The sequence below is a fragment of the Egretta garzetta genome, unplaced genomic scaffold (genome assembly GCF_000687185.1).
Source record: "Egretta garzetta isolate BGI_Z169 unplaced genomic scaffold, ASM68718v1 scaffold64, whole genome shotgun sequence".
Taxonomy (NCBI): domain Eukaryota; kingdom Metazoa; phylum Chordata; class Aves; order Pelecaniformes; family Ardeidae; genus Egretta; species Egretta garzetta.
Window position 1 is genome coordinate 2251595 of NW_009259596.1, and position 26599 is coordinate 2278193.

Here is a 26599-nt window from a genome sequence, read left to right on the forward strand (position 1 = left end):
TTTAAGGCAAACAAAAAACCCACCCCCAAAAACCCCACACTAATTTCTCTCCATTTAGGTGTCTGTTAATCACTATTGGACCACATAAATTGGTAGCAGTAAGCCATTAAGGTCTAAATTCTGGCCTCAAAACCAACCAGTACACCCACAAAAACTTCTGTGAAAAATCTAAATCAATGAAATCTGATGCGACTGTTCCATTCTTGCTATATACATGCACATCCATGAAAGCTCTTACAAAAGCAGACCATCTATTTTGTAATTGCAACACTAGTTACTTATAAAAAGATAGATGAAACCTCAGACTCTTCCATTCAGAATTCAGCTGCCTGTTTCAAACATTTGGGTGCAATTCTGTCATGTTGTGCACGTGGTAAGATAAATACAGTATAGCTGCAGGGTTCCCTCCTCCCACTCCCTTTCAGCTACCTCAGTTTCTGGAGGGCAGCCAAAGTGGCGGCTCCTGCCTTAGTTCACAGGCAGCCCCAGAGGGTGGTTCTGGGAGAGAAAGTTGAAGACCTGGAGGACCTTCCAAGACAGTCCAGCATCACGCAGGTGTGCACACCATCACTGGCAGTGGCAGGGCCCCCTGGTGCCAGCCTTGCCACCTTCCATTGGGGTGTAGGACTCTGTTGACCACTCAGAAGTGCAAGGATTCTCACTGCCTATTGAGGAAAAGAGGACAATCCGCATTGCTTCTCCTCTTCCACATTTCTTTTTCCTCTTTTTTACTGAAGAAAACGGCTGAGACCACTGAGGGCCTGGGACATCCCTGCTCAATTGCAGTCTGAAGATGCAGAGTGAGAGAAGGCGGCCACAGCTGGATCTTGGTGCCTTCTAGGTGTCTTTTGCTGTGGGGAGCCTTTAGGGGTCCTTATAGCAGTATACGAAACAGAGCACTCCTAGCTTGCCCTAACATATGTTATTAGCTGAGCTGTGTTTAGGCATGCAGAGACAGAAAACACACTGCCCAAAGCAGAGCCGGTCCTGCCTCTCAGGCTATCGGCAATGTGATCTTTGACCCTGACAAGGCATATGGCTGCTTGCATGCTTTGGCTTCCCCTTTTGACAGCTGTAATAAAATCCCTTCCCCAGTATCACTGTAATGTGTTGAGACATTAATGTTTGCAGCTATCGGCTTTGCTCCTCTGCCAGCATTTTATTACTCAGCGGCAGGAATGACAGACCCAGACAAGCACCTGCACCTCAGCTACTGTAGTGCAAAATCTGATATATTACATCCTTGGTGGAAAAAGATTGCACAGCAGTGGGAACTTAATGAACAGCTGAGGCACAGGTATATGTGAATGAAAGGCAGGATAGATAGGGACAGTAATATCTCAAATCGTGCCAGTATGCTTCAGTGAAAGGTACCTGTTAAACAGCTAAATTGATCACTCTGCTATCCATAGGCATCCATATTTATCCAGAATAAACAGGATACACAAAATTACAATTCAAACACTACATTGTAAATTCCTTAACTTGTCCACCTTCCAAAAGTATATTTATGAAAGCATTTGTTGTTTTTTTTATGTTGCAAACACTATTTTTGCACAGTTTTCATTAAATAAAGTTGCATATGACGTCATGGTGACTGTACACCATTCATTTTATGTTACTTCTACACAACGAGTTAAAGGAGTATTAAGACAGACTTGAAATGGGTTTCCCAGTCTCCCACTGGACACCCACATTGCCATTTGCAAAGCAGAAAAGATATGATCAGTCAGTAAACTATCTTCTATCACAGCAATAATGAATGATACATAAAACAGTATAAAACTAGGTTCAGCTATAGTAATTCCAGAACATACCAGGTCCGGGGCTATACAGAAATCCAGCCAATCTGGAGCAGGGAACCTGTGTTCAAACGGGAGGCATACGAAAAGTTGTGGTGAAGGTAAGGAAGCCACTTCATTTGTGGGACATCAATAGCAGATGATTTGCTCTTGGGCTCGGTCACTGTTATAAAACTCCTTTCCACCCACACAGGTAGGAAGACTAAGAAAGACACCGGCCCACAGTGAAGTGAGAAAATACTTACTTAGGGAACCACCCCTTGGCAAGATCTCATTTCTTTCTTTTTGTTTTTTTTTTTCTTTTTTTTTTTTATTCCCCGCACTTTAATAATTTTTAAGCCTTTAGAAATCTGAGTTCTGACGAAACAGCTCTTTTCTCCTTGATTTTGCATTAAGTTTTGATAAAGAATGATGGACCAATCTGAGAGCAGAATCTTTATTAGCAAACTGGAGAAGATCAGATTCCTTTACTGGAGAATATTAGACACCACAGGATTTTTTGGCATTTGAGCAGACTGAAGGCGTTGTTTTAATTTGTGTTTGTTTCTCACTGTCCAACCTATTTTAATTGGCAATAAATTAATTAATCTTCCATAAGTCTGGTTTGCCCATGACTGTGACTGGTAAGTGGTGTCTCCTTCTTTATCTTGACCCATAACCTTTTCCATCTTATTTTTTCCTCCTGTCTTATTGAGGAGGAGGAGGACTGAGAGAGCAGCCAAGTGGGTGTATGGCAGCCAGCCAAGGTCAACCCACCACAAGATGCACCAGAAAAAACAGCCTACAAGAAAAGGAGTCCATGTCCCTCTTGTCTGGATTGACTCATCCTCTTGTTCAATGTAAGGGTAAGTGTTTCACTACACTTGCCCCCACAATCATCACCACTTGCTGAGACTACCTCTAGGTTTTGTTTGCCAGCAGTGACCTGTATCCAACATTCAGGCTTCCTCTTGTATCTCTGATTATCTTCAGAGTTAGCATCTCATGGTCATGCCTTGTTTTCAGCATCTCCGGTTTGCCCTGCTTGACCCCAGCTTATGCTGAAATAATTACAGAGCCCTCTAAAGCTTGGACACTGCCTAATAATTCAGCTGATTTAGATTTGCATATTCATTATTTTTCAGGCACCCAGAAGGAAAGGGGGAGCCAATTACTTCATTGAGTCTTCCCTTGACAGATGGAATGACTTCTCTTCCTTTACTGCCTACATACTCTTGGTCTATTTCTATTATAATTCTGGTTCATTATAAGTCATTGCTGGGTTTCCACATGATTTGTGAAATAAGTGATTTTGCAAGCAGAGAAACCAACAGACCAGGACACAAAGCAAAACTGTATGAGGTCAGGAGGTTCAGATTCTAGCTCCGTCTCAGCTCTTCCCTCCAACAAATGATCACTGCTGAATTTTATGAAGAAATACCTTCACTTATGGCTTCAGGACTTTTGTGTTTAGGTTTGGGTTTTCTCTGGTTTTAATCTTGATTTTTCACAGTTAAATTGATTTTTTTCAAGTTGTGCCATATTTTTCGATAGTTTCTGATATTTTTTCTTGATAATTTTTCATTTTTTTATACATTTCAAAGCAAAAAAAAAAAAAACTTCTACTTTTCTAACTGATGCTCTTTCCCATCATTCCATCCATCTTTTTTTATTTTTTTTTTACCTTTGTAGAGAAATGAGCTAGCACTTGCAGAAGCCAGTTCTCCTGATAATTTCAGTGAGCTCTGGGGAAGTCCTAAAGGCTCATACCTTTCAGGCAGAGCTGGAACTCCATTCTGGCTGGAACAGATCCCAAAGCAGGCATGTTTCAACAAGTACACATGTAATTAAACTGAATTGTGAAATCAGAAGTACACAGAACTGGAAGGCCCCTGGCAGGTTTTTAACTTTATTCAGCAAGGCAAACAAACTCAGGGAGGTACAAAATCCTGATAGAACTTCTTGAGGCCCAGCCGTATTTAAAAGGAAGGAATCCAGCCCTCCTAAAATTAATAATCAGTTGTCTTTGTCTCCAACCACAGGGCAGCTGCAGGGGTTCAGGATGGCATGGGGCCCCCAGCAGCACACATGGCCCCCAGATGTGGTGTCCTGGGTGTCCGTGCCCAGGTGTTGGCAGCAGGGGTGGCCTCTGTGAGAAGGGGCCAGAGTGGCTGGGTAGGCGTCCGCCAGCTAGTGAAGGTCAACCCACTACCTGTGGACAAACAGCAGTTGATCCTCTTCTAAGAGGGACTGGCCGTTGTCCCCAGAGCCCAGTCCACCTGGCCCCCAAAACAACTAGGGCTGTCAGTAGTTCCTTTCCTTTTCTGCTATTTTTCTCAGTGTGGTGGGTTGACCTTGGCTGGATGCCAGGTGCCCACCAAAGCTGCTCTATCACTCCCCTCCTCAGCTGGACAGGGGAGAGAAAATATAACAAAAAGACAGGGAGAGATCACTCACTAATTACTGTCACGGGCAAAACTGACTCATCTTGGGGAGATCAGTTTAATTTATTACCAAATAATAATAATTTATTATCAGAGTAGGATAATGAGAAATAAAACCAAATCTTCAAACCTTCAAACCTTCCCCCAATCCCTCCCTTCTTCCCAGGATCAACTTCACTCCTGAATTATCTACCTCTTTCCAGACAGTGGTGCAGGGGGACAGGGATTGGGGTCAGTTCATCACACGTTGTTTCTGCTGCTCCTTCGTCCTCAGGGGGAGGACTTTTCACACTCTTCCTCTGCTCCAGCATGGGGTCCTCCTATGGGAGACAGTCCTCCACAAACTTCTCCAGTGTGAGTCCTTCCCATAGGCTGCAGTTCTTTACAAACTGCTCCAGCATGGGTCCTTTCTATGTGGTGTAGTCCTTCAGGAACAGACTATTCCAGCATGGGTCCCATGTGGGGTGACACATCCTGCCAGCAAACATACTCCAGCACGGGCTTTCCACAGGGTCACCGCCTCCTTTAGACATCCACCTGCTCTGGTGTGGGGTCCTCCCCAGGCTGCAGGTGGAGATCTGCTCCCTTGTGGACCTCCCTGGGCTGCAGGGGCACAGCCTGCCCCACCATGGGCTGCCCCAGGGGCTGCAGGGGAATCTCTGCTCCGGCGCCTGGAGCCCCTCCTGCCCTCCTGCTGCACTGGCCTGGGGGGCTGCAGGGCTGCTCCTCTCACATATTCTCACTGCTCTCTGCACTGCTTTTGTTGTGCAGCAGGGACTTTTTCCCCTTTATGTTAACCCAGAGGTACTACCACCATCACTGAAGGAAAAAACTTTTCTCTCCTCAAAATGCCTTCACCTTGGAATATGTAATATCAAACACAGCAGACAGTTCGGCCTGGCCCTTTTCTGAGGGCTTCAGTTTTACTGCATCAGCGAAAAGCTAATCCAACAGACATCTCTTCCAACATCTGTTCCAGCTTGATCTCTTCTGAAAGAGGCTTATCTGTCCATCACAGTACAGCCTATACGCAACTCTGTTTCCTCCTCCTCTTCTCCAGAGTCCAGCCCAGGCAAGCAAGGGAGGGCACAGGTATCCCCAGTGCCACACTACTATCAGGACAGTGTGAACTCTAGGAGAGTCCACAGGCTTAAGGGGAGGCTGGACAAATTCATGGACTCTGGGAAGTCCCTGAGCTTAAATGGTGAAGACTGGTGGAACAATCTGTAGAAAGTACTGCCACATGTTTGCCGTACTCATACCACTGCTGGAGGTAGGATCCTGAGCTGGATGGCCCTGTAAAGCTGTTCTTCAGTTCCTATATATTGTCACTGTTGAAAAAAATCTGTTCCAAATTTTGTTGTATCTAGACAAAAGTCATAAGAAAGCTGTCTTCTACAAACCAAGCCCTTCGTAATAGCCTTCCTCTCTTCTAGCTATCAGTTATGTAACTATTACATCAATTTTCAATGTCACATGTATGTAACTTGCTTTGAAGGGGCAATGAATAAAACAAGTCCAGTTGTCTTTCCCAGAAACTCATTTTTGCAAAGAAAATGTGCCTTTCTAACACAGTGTTTTTGTGTAGATCAAATGCCAGCATTCTTTGAGGTTTTGAAAAACACTTGGGAAAGATATTACAATGGAGAAGTCACCTTTGCTAGTTACAGGTCAGCTTGCTTTTTGGTTTCGCAGGTCAGGATTGAATGATTCAGAAGGAATAGCTTCAGTGAGTGTTTAATTTATCTCTTTGACTGCATAACAAAAATGATGGGTAGAAACTATTGTTGGCCTAGTTAAATTGTTGATTCTAACTGTCTTTCCTCTGTATCATTGTCCTATGACATGGATCAAGATCAGAAAAGTTAGAATTTTTCTCATGTGACAGATGCAATTTTGTCAAAATGATATCTTTTTGTTCTTTAGCTAGTAATACAGCACAGACAGTCATAACAAAACATTACAGAAGAGAGAATGACAATGTTATTTTACCATTTTTCAACCAATTTACCATTGCTCTTTTACTATTTCCTAGCTTTTCATAACATTTATTAATTCACTCCTGTAGTCAGATCGCCCAATAAAAAGTTGGAAAGTCTTTTATTAATTGCAAAAGAATCCAGGACACTGAGCATTTTCAGGTTCCTGGAATCATTGAGGTGACCATAAACATGTTCAGACTTCATCAAGTACATCAGCACCATGCTTGTGTCTAATGACTTCATATAATTTCTTTCCTTTTTTGTACAAACTTCATAACTAATCCAAAGATACCTGGAAAAGGAGGGATGCTAGCAAAATTACCTTATCTCTGTTAAGAAGCTGTCTGCACTGGCACATTGAATCGTACTAGGTTATGAGCTTGAAAAGTTGCACTTACTGCCATGACACCAAATACAATTTTGTGATCAGTCTGGACAAGGACCTGTCTTGCTTAGTAACTCTGTCAGCTGTCCATGGCTAACCCAAACACACAACTTAGCATTACTCAACATAATCCTCATAGTCATAAACTGACATTAGAGGGAAGATAAGCCGTAGTCCATCCATTCTCATTTGAGATACCACATTTAAACAAAGTGATGCATTTTGAAAAGGTTTTTCAACACCATTTGTTTAGTAACTTATACCTTATTAGTTCTGTACATTTCTGGATTGTTTCCTCAACAGAAAAAATGACAAGGCACAGTTCAGCCTTCTTCAGATGCATGAACATGCTATGCTTACTAAAGAGCCTTTCAAGAGACTAGTAGTTTCAATATGTAGTTTCTTGTTGGATATGTTCTTTATAAATCCTTCCCATTTATCTCTGTTGTGATATCCTTTCTTTGCCAATAATAGTTAATCTGAAGGCAAGTTTGTACTGGTCTTTCTAATAGCCAGGCAGAGCAATAGCCTCTACAGCTTCACCTCAGACCCTTAGCACAGATAGCTATTAACAAATGACGGTAATAGCAAGTGGAATTGTTATTGTTGCCAGGCATAAACTTCCTTTTTATATGTAGCTTAACTATCCTTTTCTGCTAGGATATCTTTTTAGATTACACAAGTTATGAAGTAGAAAGGTTATAAAAATCATAAATTTAAGACCAGGAAAAGCTGTAGCAGCATTAAATCAATCCATGGCTATTCTGTCTGAGGAACTGACAGAGCTGGACCTTTGGGATCATCGAATCTGCTGTTTGTAGTGAGCTGCATGATCATATGGATTCCATAGGCCAGGATCCACAGTAGAATTATAGATGTCACCAAGCCCATCCAGATTTCAGGAGTGAAGAAGCCTGTGCAGTCACTTGCATAGGAAAACTGGTTGTTTTCAATGTTGAACCCTTGAATCTGAGAATGAAGAAAGGTAGATAGATGAGTGCAATTACATGCGGAATGTAGGCCACATCAGGATATATGTGGTAATTACAAAACCCACACCTGTTAATTACCACTCACGTTCTGCCCATTAAAAAAGAGTGAGAACCAAATCCTTTGCATAACAGTTTTCCAGGTCTCTTTTTCACCCAGGAAATTAAAGATGCAGAAGTCATTGGTTTGGCAAGAGGTAGGTTGTGTTTCCCACTTCGGAAATTTGTGTTACTTCTAGAAGTAAAGTCCCAAAGGGGACATTGTGATCCGTATTGCTCAATGACCACTTCAGAATTAGGAAATTCAATGCACCCAAAGGCATGAGAGTTAATGCCCCCCAAATCATAATATCTGTTGAAATTCCCTGATATTTTTAGCTAATAACTCCTTGACAAGCAAAACTCCTGAAACCTACTTTAAAATGCATTTAATGAAGATGACCTTTTTGGCTGAGTTTTAGTGAAAGTTCAAGGAGAAAACAGTTGTGAAACCTTTCTTCCCCCCTCCTTAGACATCAGAGCCTCAAAGCAGGAGGGAGGCTTGCTTTAGTGAGTTGTGGGCTCTGTGCTATTAACATATGAAACCCATATAAACTTTTCCAGCAGTTAGAAAAAAATCTGTAATATCTCTCCTTTGACTGGATTCTCGAGGGCTGCCACTGACTGAACTCCTGCCATATTATTTTCCTCAGAAAAATCAACTAATTTGGGGATCTATTCTCTGTCTAGCCAGCAATTTTTCAAAAAGTGTCAACCAACTGAATGCCTTTGAGGCCGCTATCCTTCTAAAATTTTGTTAAAACCAGTCAAAGAATTAGAAAACTATGAAGAAAGGGAATACGGTCTCCCCTTTACACACATGCACATAATTTCATAAGCACTGATTCCTTCAGAAGGAAGGGAATCTAACTGGTGGAAAAAATGAGGAAGGAAAAAACTAATTTGATCTGTGTTTTAAGTCTTTCTTAAATAATTTTATGAAGAAAAATGAAGACTGACATTCTTATGTATTTACAGATTCTTTGAAATGGGTGTGTACGGAAAGCACCAACAATCATAAATCTACCAGTAAAGAAACAAGACCTTAAAAATTATTTTCTATAAAATATTATAGAATAAAACTTAAAAGGATTATTTAAATCGCTTCCCTCACCAGGAATTAAGCAAGGAAGCAGAAGAAGATCATAGCTTTCTACTTCTCTGTGTTCCCGCTCCATGATTACTCTGTGCTTTATGATAAACTAAATGGAAAGCTTTGTGGTAATAAAAGAGTTTGTACTTCCTAGTAAAGGCGTTGGTGCAAACATTGAAGAAATTAGTCTGTGGCTTGCATACCACGCTATACCAGTAAGCGCTCTGGGTTTGAGTTCATTAATGACTCAGGCACCTAAAGTTAATGTGTAGTTAATATGTGTGCTAAGACCAATGTCTATACCTCCCAGAATGCTGATTAATAAAACTATTATCACATGCAGAATTTAAGGGCTATTTAGGTACTGTGGAGGTGAAGACAATTTTAGCAATTCAAGCTTTTCTGGGTCTCTTAGAAGAATCTTTCCAAGTCAGATCATGGTAGCTAACTTGCAAATACTGCCTGCTTTCACTATAGGCAGTCAGACTTCTGATTAAAGCAGGATTAGCAAAAATAAGCTTTTGGGTTGGATAACTGTTTGCACAGTTTTAGAGAATACAGGTGATTACCAAAGCCTTTGCTTGTTAAGCCACTGCTTTGACAACAGATGAGAATGTGAATAGGAGTCATGAAATGTAGTCTGAAAGACTCATTTTCAATAAAAACAGAAAGCGGGTGATGATTTATGGGGTTTATGTTCAAAAAAATGGATTGAAATTCTGGAAACCAATACACACTTGTTACTATATTTACAAGAACTCTCTAAAGCACTTACCAGGTATATTTGGTTTAGAAAGGCTTTGCCACTTCTGATTTAGAGCCAGAAATACTGAATTTTATTATGTCAATCCTACTGGGTTTTTTTGAAGTAGGATTATGCTTATTGAACCTTCAAGGTGAAAGCTTTAATTGTACGCTCTTAAAATGCTATGTCTCCTTTTAGGCAGGAGATGAAGTATATGCAGCGTTCTTTTATTGTTTTTCTGAAGCTTTATCATTTCTGTGGGGGTGTTAGATCCCAGGTGGGAGACAAAAATGTGACTCCTAGAAGCATTTCTACCTATAGAAAAGTTAAAAATACTTAACATACGGTTCTCTAATTTTTATGAATGTAAAAGCCTTTTGGATACAGGCCTCTGTACTGAGGAATTTTTAATTTTAGTCTTTGGACCAGCACTATTTCTCTTGGTTATACTAATCTGTATTTATTGTTAATTTTTAAAATATTTTTTGAATGGAGTTTTCTCATCATTTGACCTTTGACAAAGCCTTCAAGTAAAATCTGTTGTTGTCATGGCTCTTGAGTGTACACTGAACATATACTTTTTGAACTTAGAAATATTTTAGCCACAAAGAATCATAATATTCTTGATTTTAAAGGGTTTGGATGCTTTTCTTAGGAATAAAGGGGCTTCTAAACCACTATGACACATACTAAAGAAAAGCAGTGGTTTTGGTGGCAGCATCCTCTTTAACTTCATGGGCAGGTTTGTGATCCTCAAAAGGATAAAAGGTATCATGCTAGAACAACCGTTGCTGAAACAACAACAACAAAATTAACAAAAATACCACTGAAACCAGAGCAGTTTTCGTACTGTGTACAGCTCTGAGTGGAGAGATCCTAGGCTATGGGCACACCTAGACAGCATCCCACAAAGATCCTTCAGGTGGAAGTGACTGAGCTTGCTCCAGAACTAAAGTAAAAGGCTGCATCAGTTCAGCCTTGCCTTGGAACAAGCTATGCAAGGCTTCACTGTGCAGATGCCATGTCCCTCTAATACAGTGATACTGTTTTCTGGACCCAAAATTGCAAAGTGCAATTGTAGGGACATGGTTTGGTGATGGGATGTCAGGGTTAGGTTAAAGGTTGGACTTGATGATCTTAAAGGTCTTTTCCAACCAAAGCAATTCTATGATTCTATGATTCTATATATCTGCTAGATTGGCATTGGATCTGGTTTCTAATTCATTGCATAACTTTGACATGAAAACCACGTTCCTCTGTTTCAACAACAAGATTTTATGCCGGCTGCAACCACTGGGTGCATCCCATGTGCCTTTTTCACCACACAACAGAACCTGGGGGTTTCTAAACCTCATTCTAGAACAAAGCCTGATATTGAGATCAACCAGATTTCACTCCATATCAGTGGAATGTATCTGGAAAGGTATGATATAGCTCAGGTAGAACTTAGAAACAGGCCCAGAATGGTGACTTTCTGTTTTCTCACACAACAGAAAAGACCAGAACAGGACTTTTGAGGTTGTGTTCCATGCTTAGGACTTGATCAGAGAAAAAGGCCTTTCCCGAGAAGAAGTGGAAGTTCTGTTGCCTGAGCAGTGGAAGCAGCTGCTGCTCCAAATCAATAAGGAAGGTCGGAAACCTACTAGTTCTACTCTTGATCAAAACCCCAATGAAAGGATGTCTACTGAGGATGGAGCAAGGCTTCTCTCTAAGCTTTGAGAAGGCAGAAAGATCAATATGTGTAGAAATTCAAGGAAAAGATATGTTGCAAGTGAACACTTTGTATTTTCATAGCCCACATACTTTCATAGCCTAGTGATGCCAAAGTCTAACGTCAACGAGTGACTAGGCAAAGTAGAGTTGTGTGGACTCAGATATTTTCAGGCCCTTCCATAAAAAATACCATCAGGAGGAATCTCCACAACATTGGTGTGTATTGCTACACTGCTTCTCAAAAAACTGTGGGACTTGATCCTGGAATTTGTGGACAATAAATCTCAGCACCAATGCCGTTCCTTTGAGATTTCCATTAAGCAGAAATGTCAAATCTGGACTCAGATTATTGAGATTTGGTTTGTTATTGAAATCGTAAATACAATCATATAGCATTTGTATCGAGGTATCATGGGGTTACTCATCTTTGACAAACAGAGTCCAGTTTGGAATTATTCCTATCATTTCCATTACCTCTTTAATCAAAGAGATCCCTTAGTGTGATATTGTTCTAAGATACAAATGTTGATGTGCTTCTCCTAAGGTCAATGCTCAAAATAATAAAGATGCAATCATCTACACCTCGCATATGTAATCTGTACCACTGCACTAAATACACAGAAAATCTATGCCTCATTCAAAAAAAAAAGTCCAACTGCTTTCCTTCTGGGCCCTGTGGGACCTAGTATTGCTCCCAGCTGAAGTCCATGGCAAACCTTCCATTAAATCTAATTGCACCGGGCTTTGTTTCTGTCTGTGGGAGTACAGACAGTCTATGTCATGGAAAATGGTAACCACACTAAGTTGCACTTTCCTAGGTAAACAAAGTGCAAAAGAATCAAATAAAAACAAAGTAAGCAGCATAAAGCCACCCACCTAAGAGGTCCATGTTTCCAATAGCAGCCCAATTCATTAAACAGGCATGGGGACTTAGTCATTCTTTGCCTGATTAAGTGCATTTGGGTTTATTCTTTTTTCTTTTCTGTGGGCAACTTCATATTCTTTTGTTTTTCAAAGCAGTGCTTTCATGTTCTTATTGTTCAGCAACTGCCATATTTTTTACGCCTTTATTGAATAGCTCACCAAGGGGGAACAGCTTTTCTTTTACATTTTCCCTCAGGCTGAAATGAAAGTAAGGGCATTATGAATGTGTGTCATTCAGCACCTACAATAGGAAGTAATAGTTCTTGGAATTATCTCTGAAATGGCAATGTGTACTCACTTGCAACCTGGAAATGAAAACATCCCAGTTTTTTGCCTCATTGTTGGATGGAATCAGCCTTGCAGGATAGAGATTGCTTGTTCCCACCAGCTGACAATGAAATGAATACTCTGCAGGAGCAGAGATGACAGAAACATTAAATTTAGCAAACTTTTCTCCATCTTGTACGATCTCAACTGAATCTAAAGTGGACCAATTTCGAGCCGAGCCTCCATAGAACTTGTTGGACATTAAAAACCTAGAAAGACAACAGAGGGAGAAAAAAAAGGTCACAATGATGGAAGGAAAAAATTTAATATTCCTTTGATAATGTACTGGTGGCAGATAAAGGTTCACTATTGCTAGTTGCAAACACCACAGGCGGTATCTTAGCTTTTAGGTTTGTTTGTAAGTGAAGAGATTCTGTGAATATGTTTTTACTAGTTCTTAAGAGTTTCATCTCACAAGCACAGCTTTCCATAGCTGTGGCAGGCAAGGAGCAAATGCGATTTCATTCTTCAAGGACCTCTACCAGTGCAGTATTTCATCAGTTACCAACAGTTTCTAATCAGTGGAGCAGAACCTGAGAGACTGTCAGTATGCCTGCAGTGGCTCTCAATAAACATTTTATGGGATTTTTTTAAAATTGCTTTTATGATAGGTGCAGGCATGATAACCATTCTGATTTGTCATTGCAATTCTTCCTTGGCTCAAATGCCTAAATGGCAATTTCCTTTGCAAATGTCTGAATTTCCAGTAGAAGACAGAGTTTTCCTTCACCGAAGGGTGGGGAGGGTTTGTCAGTCCTAGTTTCCCAATTTGTAGTGGGTTAGGCACAAATAAATATTTTCTCATTTTGAAAAGGTCAGTGTATGTGCAGTATTGCAACAGTTTTCAGTAGTTTATAACCATGGGATTTATTTATATGTTACTACCACTGCAGTTTGAACACTTCCCAAATGTTCTGAAACAGAAATAATGGAGAACACCGAGAAGTACATCCTGATCCTTTACAGATCGTGTCCTAGTCTTTACCACTTTTTACCCAGTTACTTTCAGGTATTCAAGTTATCTCATAAGGAAATGATAAACTTTTCTCCTTATTGTATGTTGCTTTAGATCTTTAACCCTACTTGGTCTATGTATGTATTGCTATTGCTCTGTATAGTTTGCTGAAGGGTTTGGGGTTTTTTTGCTTATTAATAACCACAAAGAATTTAGAAGAGGAATCTTTTTAGCAATAAGTGAGACTTGTTACAAAATGTAATATTCTGCCTACCCACACTGGGCAACACTGTTTGTGGATTTTAAAATTTGGGGTAATGCTTAGAGGCATTTATGACAGGTTTGAAAAAATAAGCAGTCATTTATAAATGTGGCACAATATAGAATATTTTATGTTCTCTAGGGTATATGTATATATAGAGAGAATATTTTCTGTTGTGGAATATTGCTTGTTTGTTCAAATCCGTTGCTTTCAGTACCGTATCATCCACACAACATGGAGTCTAAACACAAACAACGCTCCTTGGGAGTAACACACAAAATTTTACAGGTTAGGTTATTACCAAGCCCTTTCTCTTTTTTTTTTTAAATAATCTGTGGCTTTTGATTCATCTATGTTCATAATCCTCAAGAGTTTTAAAATGCTCAGAAGGAATCCTAGAACTCAAAGGGTCATTCGGGTGAGCAAAGGATGTTTTGTTTTATGGCATTCCTTAAGTTTTGAGCCTAAACAGCTGTTTCCATACAATGTTCGGCTGTGAGCATCACTGAAAACAAAAAAAAATTGAATTTCATCTAGTACACATTCACAAATATTTATGGAAAGTATTCTACTGTTATAGTCATAAAGTTACAAAATTAATACATGTATTAGCCTAAATATTAATTGCTAGAAGAAAGAAATATTTTCCTGACATGCACCACAATCTCAACAGAATTTCCATGGTGTCTCAGCAGCAATGCTAGAGGCACGAGCTGGAGGCCAGTTATAAGCACAGGGAAATTTACTTAAATGTTTGTGCCAACCACAGATTCTGAGCGTGCTCTGTACTTTTGCTGAGAAGATGAGTGGTAAACAAGGAAATTCTCTGGAGACTCACCATATGAACAGGCAAGTTATATAAGGCTATGTATGTGAGTACAGTCTAAAGTGACCTCCAAGAGAATGCTGTCTCTTTATGTTGCACCAAAGACTAAAATTTTATGTTACTTGGGGATTTACAAGAATTAAGATTCTAATTAGTGAACCAGTGGAGCATGTTTAACTTAATAATACAGGATTTGACCCTTAGCATTTTTCCAAACAACTGATAGCAAATAGTCTCCAACAAGCAGGCTCTTAACTAATTACTGATACAACTATAATTGATTAAATTACAAAAAAAGATATTCAAATAAGAAAAATCAATAGAATGACTTCATTTAGTTTAATATTTTCCCAGATGAGTAGGTAGAAAATAGAATGAGCACCATATAGCAAATGAATGATGAGGAGAGGGAATAAAGTTTTTATCTGCAAAACTGAAAGTACCTTGGCTTTTATAGGAAATGCTGTGTTCGTATTAAACATCAGAACCAATACAGGAAGCCAACTTTGACACAGACATTACGTACTTTATGTATGGTGTCACAAACAATTCCCGGTCATAGGCCAGACTTCCTTTGTGCCAGATCACCATATGAACTCTAAATGCCACCACCTGTTACCGATCACCATCTCGTGTGGCTATTCATTACAAGGAGAGAGATTTCTGAAAAGGAAGCTGGTTGGAATTACTACTGCTTCAAAGACTCAAAGAGAAACACAGCTGTTAGGAAAAAGGCTTTAAAACATGGTTCTTGGGTCAGTTCTATTCTATATGTTCTACGAGCAACAACAACAGTTGAGTACTTATCAATGTAAGTGGGGAAAATACTAATGCTCTGCACTTCCATCCACTTTGACACCTTTTCCCAGAGAAGATGACAGACAGGTGCTTCAACAGCTGGGTGTCATCTGCTGCTGAGAGAGCTGAGATGATGCTCCTTCCAGCAAAAACTACTGCCCACTGCTCCTACCCCTCCTGCAGCGGTCGCTCACTTTTCTAAAGCTAGCACAACCAGAATCACTCTACAACCGCCCCCTGACAGCTCACCCCTCAGTGACAAGTGCAGGAGGACGAAAGGGACTGCTGCTTTTGCTAGAGGGAGGGAGAGGCAGGTGGCAGCTGTTTGGATGGGATGAAGCAGCTATCACAGCTGCTAGTAGGAGGTGGGATATGACTAGCTGCTCAGAATGAGGTGGTAGACTTGTTGTGGTAAGGGGATCCAGCTCATGATGCTGAATTTAGAGCCTCTTTTATTGATTAATAAGTGGAGCTATTTGAATATGGTTCTCTTTGGTGTCGCTTTCTGTCTTCAAGGGATGCTTACACCTTAGTAAATGGCCTTTATAGGGGGGAAAAAAATGCAGTTGTGGCTCTAAGCTCTGTTCCTTCCCACCTTTTTGCCCTGCTTGTGTCCCGTTTACTGAGGCAGACTGTAATCTTACCAAGGAGTCATCTTGAACAAGAAATGTAATCAAAGCAAACCAGAAGGGGAAAACAGAGGTTGTAATGTGTCTCTGAGGGTTTTAGAAGCTCTTGACAATAGTCATGCTGAGCTAAACAAGGTCAGTAAGTTCCTGAATCATGAAAAGATTGATTGATTGTTCTGATTCTGTTGAGTATATCTTATTATTTGCATTATATGCCATGCAATATTGTATTATGGTAGCTAATAGAGGCCTAAACCGACACAATTGTCTCTTAAATGAAGAGATAAACCAACAGAAAACAGCACAAATAACCAGGTGTGTCTTTAGTAGAAAGTTTTCTTTCTAAAGGTTTCTGAGGTGTTGTGGGTGGACACCAGCCAGCAGCCAAGCACCCATGTAGCTGCTTGCTCACTCCCTGTCCCCAACAGGACAGGGGGAAGAATAGACAGAGAAAAAATGAGGAAACTTGTGGGTTGAGATAAAGACAGATTAATAGGAAAGAGGAAAAAAGCAATACAGAAGCAACCACATTCTACCTCCCACAAGCAGGCCAATGCACAGCGAATGTCCAAGCAGTTACTACCCTGGAAGCCACCCCCCCACCTTCTTCCTCTATTCCATTTTTTATTGCTAGAACCTGTGTCACACATAAAAAATAATCAGTTTAGGTATTTTTGTGCCTAAATGCCCTGAAGGGCTATTAAAAACCTGGGTCACACCTAGCCCAATGGAATAAATCAAATTCTCCTGCAAAGCACAGCCAGCCCATGCTACTTTAATTACTCTCTGGGCATGACAGTGGTCAGGACTTCACCTACTCTCTTTTCAAGTCCTCACCCAGTGGAGCCTGTGTTTCTCATCCCAGCTTGGTATTTTGGTATTTAGTTATAATGTATTCAAGTAGAAGCACAGGTCAAGAGAAACTTTGTGAGTATTTCTGCCTTTACTACAACAGGCTCAAAGAACATTAAAAAAATTTCCAGAATAAGCGAGAAAACATGAACCGTTCACCTTTTGTACTGATGTTCTCCTTTAATTTACAGTCAGTCTGTCTGCAGGATTGCTTCAAATTTCTTCTGTTCAGATGCACCTCAGATTCACGACCACATTAAAGTTTTCTCCCAATAATTAATTAAAATTATAAGATTTCAACAAACAGATGACTAACCACAAATCTGAATAGTCCTCATTAAGTCCATATGCATGCACTAAGATCATGTTTGATCTTCTTATGCCTGCAATCAAAATCTAATATAAATGTTTCAACTGCCAAAGTATTTTGTTTCTATAGTAGCATCCTAAGGTTTGCAATTTGCTGTTGTACAGTTGAGCAAAAGCTGTTGACTACTTTAAAGAAAACAACCCCTCTAAGATCTGTCAATTAACTTGGTAGATAGTTTTGCAGCAGAGTTGCATAGGATTACAGCTCCATAGGATTTTCAAGTGCTTTATAGTTCATATTTTCTTGGAACTGTAATTTTAGTAGAAAGCGTGGTAGTATGCTGAGGATGGTCACATTCTGGACAAATGTAGAAAGCAACCAGATTCCTTCATATTCCTATGAAGAGATTACAGGAGAGTAGCTAAGACCTGCACTAGAATGAACAAAGACGGAGAATGAGAGATGAGGGCACTGTTTTGGTGGGTCTGTCTGTACGAGCATGAGACAGGAGCAGCAGACAGGAGGCAGGGAAGCACCAGGACAGCACCAGAGAAAGCAATATTTTGTGACTTGGCATAAAAGTAAAGATACAACTTGGGCAGTCTTGGTCTGGGAACAGTATTTTTGGAATGGGATCCCAAGAAAATATTTCCTTAATTCCCCATGGTGTTCAGGGAAATGCATGCCCCTTCAGTAATTTATGGTATTGAAACCAAGAAAAGCTTGGTTTTGTCACTGAGGGATCCTATACACAGCTAACTACAATAGTCAAAAAAGTAAAAACAGTATACTAACAGCAACCTTATCTGTACATTATGTTCTTCCACAAAGCTCTAGATGCTTGGGGTGGATGGGAGATGTTAAATAACAAAGCATGTTTGGGGTTTTGCCACCTATCACGGTCTCCGATTATGACTGCAAGTGTCTCTGTGCACTCCAAATACAACTCCAAATACATCACTGACTCTCTTCAACACAAGTCCTTCTGGGGGTCCTTTTACCTAATTCTAGAATGTCCTTATATCTTGGTGCAAATAATGGTATTTATTCATTTGTGTATATCATTTTAGTGCCATGTGCCTCTTCTACTCTCCTACCAAAATGTTGTTCAGGCCCTGATTGTCTCCTACATTATTACTTTAAACTTCCTCTCTTTGGTTGCCTTGGATTTCAATTTCCTTTTTCAAGATGTCAAAAGCATTTTAGATGGCAAAAGTCATTTGTTCTTCTGCTGCCCCAGCAAACATCCAGTTTATCCTCTGATATGTGCAAATTTAAATCAGTGCAAGTTCCCTGGCTCAAGCCCTTCCCAAATAAATTTAAGCAATTAACTGAGGTACCTAAATGAAAAGAGCAGGCCACATTATCTTTGCCAGAGCTTAAGAAAATAATTTTAACTGCTGTCCCTGCTGATGATGAAAGAACTGAGGTTTGTGGACCAGCAGCTGTATGGAAGCCCTCAAACAGTAGCAGATGCTTTCCCCATCTCTAGAATCCACTAGAGAGAGCAACAGCTGCAAGTTCTCCCTTTGACTTTTCACCCCAAGTCTCCCCTTTCCCTAACTTTTCTTCCCTCTTCTCATGGTAGGAGAAATGTGGTCTTGTCACCATCTAAGGAGCAGAAAAATTAGGAGTTTTTGCACCCCTCATTAGCCACAAGCTAGCTCTGACAGAGTACACTGGTAACCCACATTAGGACTAAATGCAACCCTGGCCATGCAAGCAGACTTCAGCCCCTAGAACTGTTCACAAATCACAGTTATATTTCCCTGAGGCAGGATCGTGGTCTGATCCTATTAGCAAAACAGGTATTCCGGTATATATTCCGGTACCTTACAGTATGGTTGGTTGCCTACACCACTTTTTCAGAAATTTACCTGAGTGTATTAACGTATTCTCTATGTAATGAATGTATTATTGTTCTCCTGCATAGTGACTCCTCAGAACAGAAAGCAAATCGTAATTTCAAAAACATTTTCACTTAACTCCTCCTCTTTTTTTGTTCCTAATTTACAAACAGGCTTTGTACATCACAACGATCTATTTAAGACTAAATCATAAGTTACCTTATCTCTAGGCTGCTGATTCCATTCACTGGCTTTGTGTATTTTAATGACAGTCTAAGAATAAGAAACAGATTTTTAATGTTAGAGTAGTCAGCTTTAATTAGATCATTGTGACATTTCAATCGGAGGGAATATTCTAAATCAATAGGCAATTACAAAAGTCATGTAGCAAAGGTTCAGTACACAGAAAAATATGACAAAATATTTCTAGGAGTTTTTTTACCCAAGAGCAGGTGCTTCAAAGTAAAGGAAAACAGAGATCATGTTTCATTAATGTACTTCCAGCTGAATTACTACCTAGTAACTGGCAATGCTCCCCTTCTAGGGAATTTTACAATGAAATGATGATCTCATTAATGCCAGTGGAGATTTCTGTGATTATGGGATCAGGAACAGGAAAACCTGTTCGGACCAAAAAAAAACAAACAAGGAAGGATGGAATGTAAAATTGTGAAAATAGAGGCTGCACCCGAACAATTTTTGTGGTCCTGACTCAATCTTTTTTCTTCTAAGAATATCCAATTTAGTATTTTTTATTTTGGATGCTTTAGAAGAAGAAAAGTAAATTAGTATTAACATGTCATTGCACCATTTCTGATTAGTTTTCAGAATCACTTGTATTATGATATGAAATTTCTTGTGCTACTCACGTTGTGTTGATGTCTGAGCACTCAGAGGAAGAAATATCCACATCCCGCGTTACAAATGTTGCATTTGTCAGATCTATAAAAACTGAACTGTTGGCTTTAAGGCTGAAATTACTAGCGTAAAAAAGGATGCATATATCATTTCCAGTGGTCACGTTCAGAGGAGGATATGATAAACTGCCTTCTTCCTCAGCAGCCATTAACTGTCGTCTTAATTCTCCCACCACATCAGTTCTTCTAGAAATCTGGAATAACAGCACATTAACAATTCATCTCCTTCGGTAATAACAATTGAACACAGACCTTCACCATTCTGTACCATGAGCACCCATCCTTCTTAAATCCTCAATCAGCGTCAATATTTATTGTTGCCTGTCTATTTAATTGGCGGTAAGGAGGCTAATGAGGTGGTGTTAAGCTAGGTTTCCATGGGCAGGTGTCCACGTGTGAAAAGAAGCACCACTGATCTTAAGCAAATGAACATAAACCCGTGTTGTTAACGCTGCCTTAAGAGAATAGCATGCATTAGTGCTAGCAGGTAAAAGAATTTTTTTTTTTTGTTACAGAAGAATATACTGAAAGAAACTAACTTTTTTCCTGCGATAAAATCACAACAAAACTTCAGCTTGCCAGTACAGCGACCACCCCCCTTGGTAACAAGAACAAGTTTTGCACTCTTCATTTCAACAGGCATGAAAGCAGGCTACTTAGCGACAGCAGTGTTATATTTAGACTCTTCTGATGGCTTCTAGAAAAAGAAGATCTATGCTCATTTGGCTGATGTGGTGAACTCCTACAAGAGACTTCCCTGCATATATACATTGCTTTTAGGAGGTTTCCAGGAATGACTTTTAATAGGTCATGCTTTTTTACAAATGTGCCCAGGGCATCCTTGGTAAAACAGCCCCATTGATATCAATGGTAAAAGCTAGCTGATCCTATCAGACAATAACTTAATCGTGTTGTTCATATCTTACTCTTCACTTCTTTCTCTATTCATCTCTGGGCTATTCCATCTATTTTTAAGACCCATCTCAGCTTTAGAACTTTGTATTCTACAAGTGGCCTCTGCCCTTTGATAACTTTGGGATACAAGAAATGAGAGGCATTACAGGGGTTACCAGAACTACAATCATGTGGAGCTATTGCCTGGAACCACTTTTAAGGGGTTTAAAGACAAGCAAGACCATTTTCCTGTCTGGAACAGAGGCTATAATATCACTTTATAACCTGCCTGTGGCCAGGAGCCCCAGAAGATTTTGTCACCTTAACCACTGCTCTCTAAATGCTATGGGGCACCTGTTATATACAACAGGTCTTTGCAGATACCTCATTCTACGAACAAAGCAGAATGGGCTGAGTTAAAAAACCTTCGACTAAACGCTCCAATGAAGATTGCAATCTTCCTCTCCCATACATGCATACTTTATGAATTTCTTTTTAATTCAGAGTAGTGCCTTTTCAAATACATCAGAACATGCATTATTTTAAATGAATACCATTTTCTTTAAAAGAAGAGTGTACAACAAAAGAAAATATTCAACTTTTGATATAAAACTTTTAATCTTCCCTTAGGCTCTCCTGAAATGTAATCATTTTATTTCAAACTGAGAGGAAGAGCTGAAGTCTAAATTATATCCTGTCTAACAATTGACTTCGCTATGTGGGCCCTGCGTATCATCTAAAGAGGGCTTTAAAAACCACCTGCTAATAGCTGAAAACAAGGTTACATCGGAGACTGTGATTGGGCTAACTTGGGGGATTAGGTTTAAATATCTTAAAATAAAAAGAAAGCTATTAGAATGTAATCATGAGACTACAGCTTTATTTCTATTGCTCTGTTGCACTCTTGTGCAGCTCTTGCATAAAGATTTCCTTTTGCCTCTGGAAAAGCACATGAACCGAAAGAGCGTTTGCCTGTAAAGGGGGGATGTCAGGGATGAAGAAATTCACTAGTTTCCTATGATTAAATGTGTTTTAATAAATTTACCCCTGCTGAAGAAGGGAGGTGATACAGCTTGCCAAACACATTTCTAAAAGCGGGCTTTGTTTCTGTCGTATTTGTGGCTGAAAATACAGGCAGCCACGGACCGTGTAGCCCAGCGAGTCCTTACATGCACAGCTATAGGCAGGCAGGGCGACTGCACCAAATGAGAGCCTGAAAGTATCGGTTCTCTGGAGAAACGTCCCCCAAACAATGACCAGCCTCTATGTTCATCCCTTCAGCCTGAAGATGCATTTCCACAAGTTACCTGTGAGTGAGGTAATTTAGCACAGTCAAAATCAGAAAGCATTGCCTCACAGAAATTTAAGAAAATTTAGTCTTGAGGCTGGAAGGAGGATCTCTGAAACATCCCAAGCTGGGACGCACCACAGACCTGAAGCTGACCTGCGGTGGGGAGCCGAGAGCTCCCCCAGCACATCCCCACCCCTCTGTTTCACGCACATTTTCTTATTCTTTTGTTGCTGCACAAACATGACCTTAAACATGAATTAGAATCATTCTCACCATGCCACATATTTCAGGCTAAACTATAAATGACAAGACACTTCCTTGAGAAATGGATTATATTTACACTGAATTCTTGTAAATCAAATTAAATTATTTAGGAACAGTCCATAGTGGCAGTGTTGTCAATCATTAAGCCATGCTTTATTCTGTTGTTTAGTGCCTCCTTTGCCTTTACTTAATCTGAACCATGGGATGTGTGACTCACTGTCTTGTTCCTCTGGATTTATCAATGACATTATTGATCTCAGATACACAATGAACAATCACAAGACCTGACGAAATAAGGTACAGAAAAGTAAGGGTGTAATTTACGTTGTCCTAGACCAGAATTGAACACTGTAATTACCAACTGAACCTACAATAGAAGTAGCCTGGACAAAATTCTTCCCTTTGATCTGTTTTGCAAGCCTCCTAATTCAGAATCATCTCTCTTGGAAAGGAGAAAGACAGCTGATCTGGCAACACTTTGATGCACCAACATACTGATCTTTTTCAAAGCAAACAGACCTTACATCCAGAATTATTCATTTGTTTTGTTGTTGTTGCCGGGGTTTTGTTGGCTGTTCTAAAATAGAATGGCTAGAGACAAAAAAAAAAGATTTGGGGCCATTTTATATATTTGAAATTACAAACAAATATAAATCGACTCATTGCAAACACATATGAGAAAAATACAAAATACTGAGAAAATAACATTTTCATTGGCTGAAAAGATGAATGGTAATGAACTACGGAAACAGGCTGCATTTCACACTAGTTTCAACGCGGGAATTTTGGATATCAGTTCAACAGATGGTTATGCCTTCATTTTCAGTCTTGTACTTCTTGACTTTTTTATTGCTATGTTTAGGTGTGCACATCAGGAATAAGAAAACTGTCCTGTTGGTGCCTGTTGCTCCTTTCTCTTTCTAACAGTATGGATCTATGACCGCATCCTCTCTGTGGAGTTGTTGCAACAGCTAGGGGAAGGTCTTTCTGTACGTGCAAGGAGGAAGAAGGATCCACTGCCTTTTTCTTTTTAGGTTGTATCTTAGCCTAGACCCTGCCTCCATACTGTATTGTGCATTGCAGTGTGTTCTCTGTATGTACCCTACTTGGATGGCAAATGGTAATTTATCCAAATTTAGTCATAACACAATTAAACCAGTTGTTGGAATCAAAAAACTACATAAAAATCTTATCTTCTATTAAATAAAAAAAAAAAAAGGTGCAGTATAAGAACCAGATATTGCTTAATAGTATTAAACTTCACAAATGCAGAAAAGAGCCTAAAAATATTTAGGGCATGAAGATCAGGAAACACTTTTTCTGCTGTGGGGGTGACTGAGCACTGGCACAAGTTGCCCAAAGTTGTGGAGTCTCCATCCTTGGAGATGTTCAAAATCCAACTGGACATGGTACTGGGCAATTAGCTCTAGGTGGCCCTTCTTGAGCAGGAAGGTTGGACTAGATGACCTCCAGAGGTCACTTCCAACCTCAATTATTCTGTGATTCTGAGTGATGCTGTCCTAAACCATCAACAGATATAGACCTCAGGATGCAGGATGAGGAAGGCTTTTTCATCACAAAGATTCCTAGTTTTCAAAAGATACAGAAGCCCAGTCTTGTTAGGACGTATTTTCCTGCCTACTAAGTGAAGTACACATATTTTACCTACTACTTTTTCCAATTCCTATTGCCTGAATTAACTTATCAGTACAAAATGTGAACCATGAGATACTGTCTGTCCATCACCTACAAAGATATGAAATTAGGTACAGTACTGAAAAAACCCACTGGTTCGGAGCAGCACAAAATTTCAAGTAAGTTCAAATTCAAATGCAAGCTTTGAGGCAGCAGCTACAGTCTTTTGTACTCTGTTCCAAAGGATCTTACCTACCTGCAACTAATTTTGACTTTCATTCTTTATAACTAAAACTGACAGAGACAAAATTTCCGCTCTGCTGCAACTGAACCCAGAGGATGTTTCAAGTGTATTTTCCACAGGAATGTTCGTAGGGTGACCTGGTTATACTCAGAATCCCCCAAACATTTCCAGTGGAGATGCTTAGCTTATCAGGAATTACCAGAAGCTCACTTGAATGCACCTTTCTTGCTCATTTACCTATCTCATTCAAGGTGGTAAGTTATCACATCTTCATGGTATTTTTTCAAATTTGAAATTCCTGCCCATACTAAATCACCTGAAATTCTGTAACTTGCATATAATACAGTAAAATTACATATCTACAGACTGCACAAATTCCAAGTAATTGCACTTGCAGGTGTTATCACAACCAGAATTCAATTTCTGAAATTGTTCTTTCCTTTCACATTAATTCTCTTTAATGCAAACAGCATGAGGTAAAGCTATGACACAGCTTTCAAGGGAAACAAAGCAGGTAGAAATGTGCATTGAGTAGATTCAGGAAAATTTAGAAACCTCGTTTAGAAAAATCAATTTTTGTATGTATGTATAAGCTGCAGTAAGCTCTTTGGATTGTGAAAGCCAAGCCCTTACATTTTTTACTCAAACATATTTCCTGTCAACATTAATGAATGTTTTCCTAAGTAGAAGCTTTAAACTGACCAGAATCGCCAGTCTACACAGAAAAAAAAGCAGTGAAACACAAAATAGAATTTTTTTTCTAATTTATAAACAAAGGGAGAAACGTGTTTTAAAATAAAGACCATCTAATCACCAAAGTGATTCTATGATTCTATGATTCTAATTCAAAATCCATGCATAACTGAACTATGACGATACTCGGCATAAGTATGGACTTGGATACCTGTATTCCTCACATACATGTGTGCATTCACACGTACACACATACAGGAAGGGTAGAGTGGAAATACACTCAGAAGTGGAGAATTTCTCAGAAATGTCTTTCTTTTCCCCGCTGACTGCATGCATCTACAAGTAGATCCAGATGGAGAAGGCAGATCTGAGGGCATTTATAAGAGGACTGAGAGATGGAGCTTAAAGTGGTCACACCTAAAAGAACACACAAAGAAAAATGTTTTCAAAGCAGGATTAAGTTTGTATTGCTGAAACTGGAATGGACTCCTCACAAAAACTGGATATTGCACTTCTAGAAAATGGTCTCCTTCTTAACACTGTTCTTTCACCTTTCCACTTCCACTTCAGCAGCTGGTAGGGAATCATTAGGCCACTGCTTGCTGTCACACTGAAGTGAATTCTATGCTATTTTGCATGTTTGTAAAGCACCTGTAAGCCTAACCAAGACATCATAATAAATGTCAATAGCATTACATTTTGCCCAGAGGAATCCTTCAACTCTTTTTCCCTTCTTTATGAATATGCTGATAAAGCAGGGGGGAAAGAATGCACAGAAAATGAGGTACCTTACATAGGTAGCAATCATAGAATCATAGAATCACGTCAATAGCATTACATTTTGCCCTTCTTTATGAATATGCTGATAAAGCAGGGGGGAAAGAATGCACAGAAAATGAGGTACCTTACATAGGTAGCAATCATAGAATCATAGAATCACTTTGGTGATTAGATGGTCTTTATTTTAAAACACGTTTCTCCCTTTGTTTATAAATTAGAAAAAAAATTCTATTTTGTGTTTCACTGCTTTTTTTTCTGTGTAGACTGGCGATTCTGGTCAGTTTAAAGCTTCTACTTAGGAAAACATTCATTAATGTTGACAGGAAATATGTTTGAGTAAAAAATGTAAGGGCTTGGCTTTCACAATCCAAAGAGCTTACTGCAGCTTATACATACATACAAAAATTGATTTTTCTAAACGAGGTTTCTAAATTTTCCTGAATCTACTCAATGCACATTTCTACCTGCTTTGTTTCCCTTGAAAGCTGTGTCATAGCTTTACCTCATGCTGTTTGCATTAAAGAGAATTAATGTGAAAGGAAAGAACAATTTCAGAAATTGAATTCTGGTTGTGATAACACCTGCAAGTGCAATTACTTGGAATTTGTGCAGTCTGTAGATATGTAATTTTACTGTATTATATGCAAGTTACAGAATTTCAGGTGATTTAGTATGGGCAGGAATTTCAAATTTGAAAAAATACCATGAAGATGTGATAACTTACCACCTTGAATGAGATAGGTAAATGAGCAAGAAAGGTGCATTCAAGTGAGCTTCTGGTAATTCCTGATAAGCTAAGCATCTCCACTGGAAATGTTTGGGGGATTCTGAGTATAACCAGGTCACCCTACGAACATTCCTGTGGAAAATACACTTGAAACATCCTCTGGGTTCAGTTGCAGCAGAGCGGAAATTTTGTCTCTGTCAGTTTTAGTTATAAAGAATGAAAGTCAAAATTAGTTGCAGGTAGGTAAGATCCT

The 26599-nt window shown here is 39.5% G+C and overlaps 1 protein-coding gene across 1 annotated transcript in view; it reads right to left on the minus strand.

The window, feature by feature from the left end:
- Positions 1-4932: 4932 nt before the first annotated feature.
- Positions 4933-26599, minus strand: part of LOC104125684 (V-type proton ATPase subunit S1) — a 57582-nt gene continuing 35915 nt past the window's right edge. The window contains exons 7-10 of the mRNA XM_009638155.2: positions 19771-20012; positions 19121-19174; positions 12394-12631; positions 4933-7561 (exon numbers count right to left, since the gene is read on the minus strand). Of these exons, the coding sequence (XP_009636450.1) occupies positions 7352-7561; positions 12394-12631; positions 19121-19174; positions 19771-20012 (744 nt within the window). The 3' untranslated portion in view covers positions 4933-7351. The remainder of the gene's footprint in view (positions 7562-12393; positions 12632-19120; positions 19175-19770; positions 20013-26599) is intronic.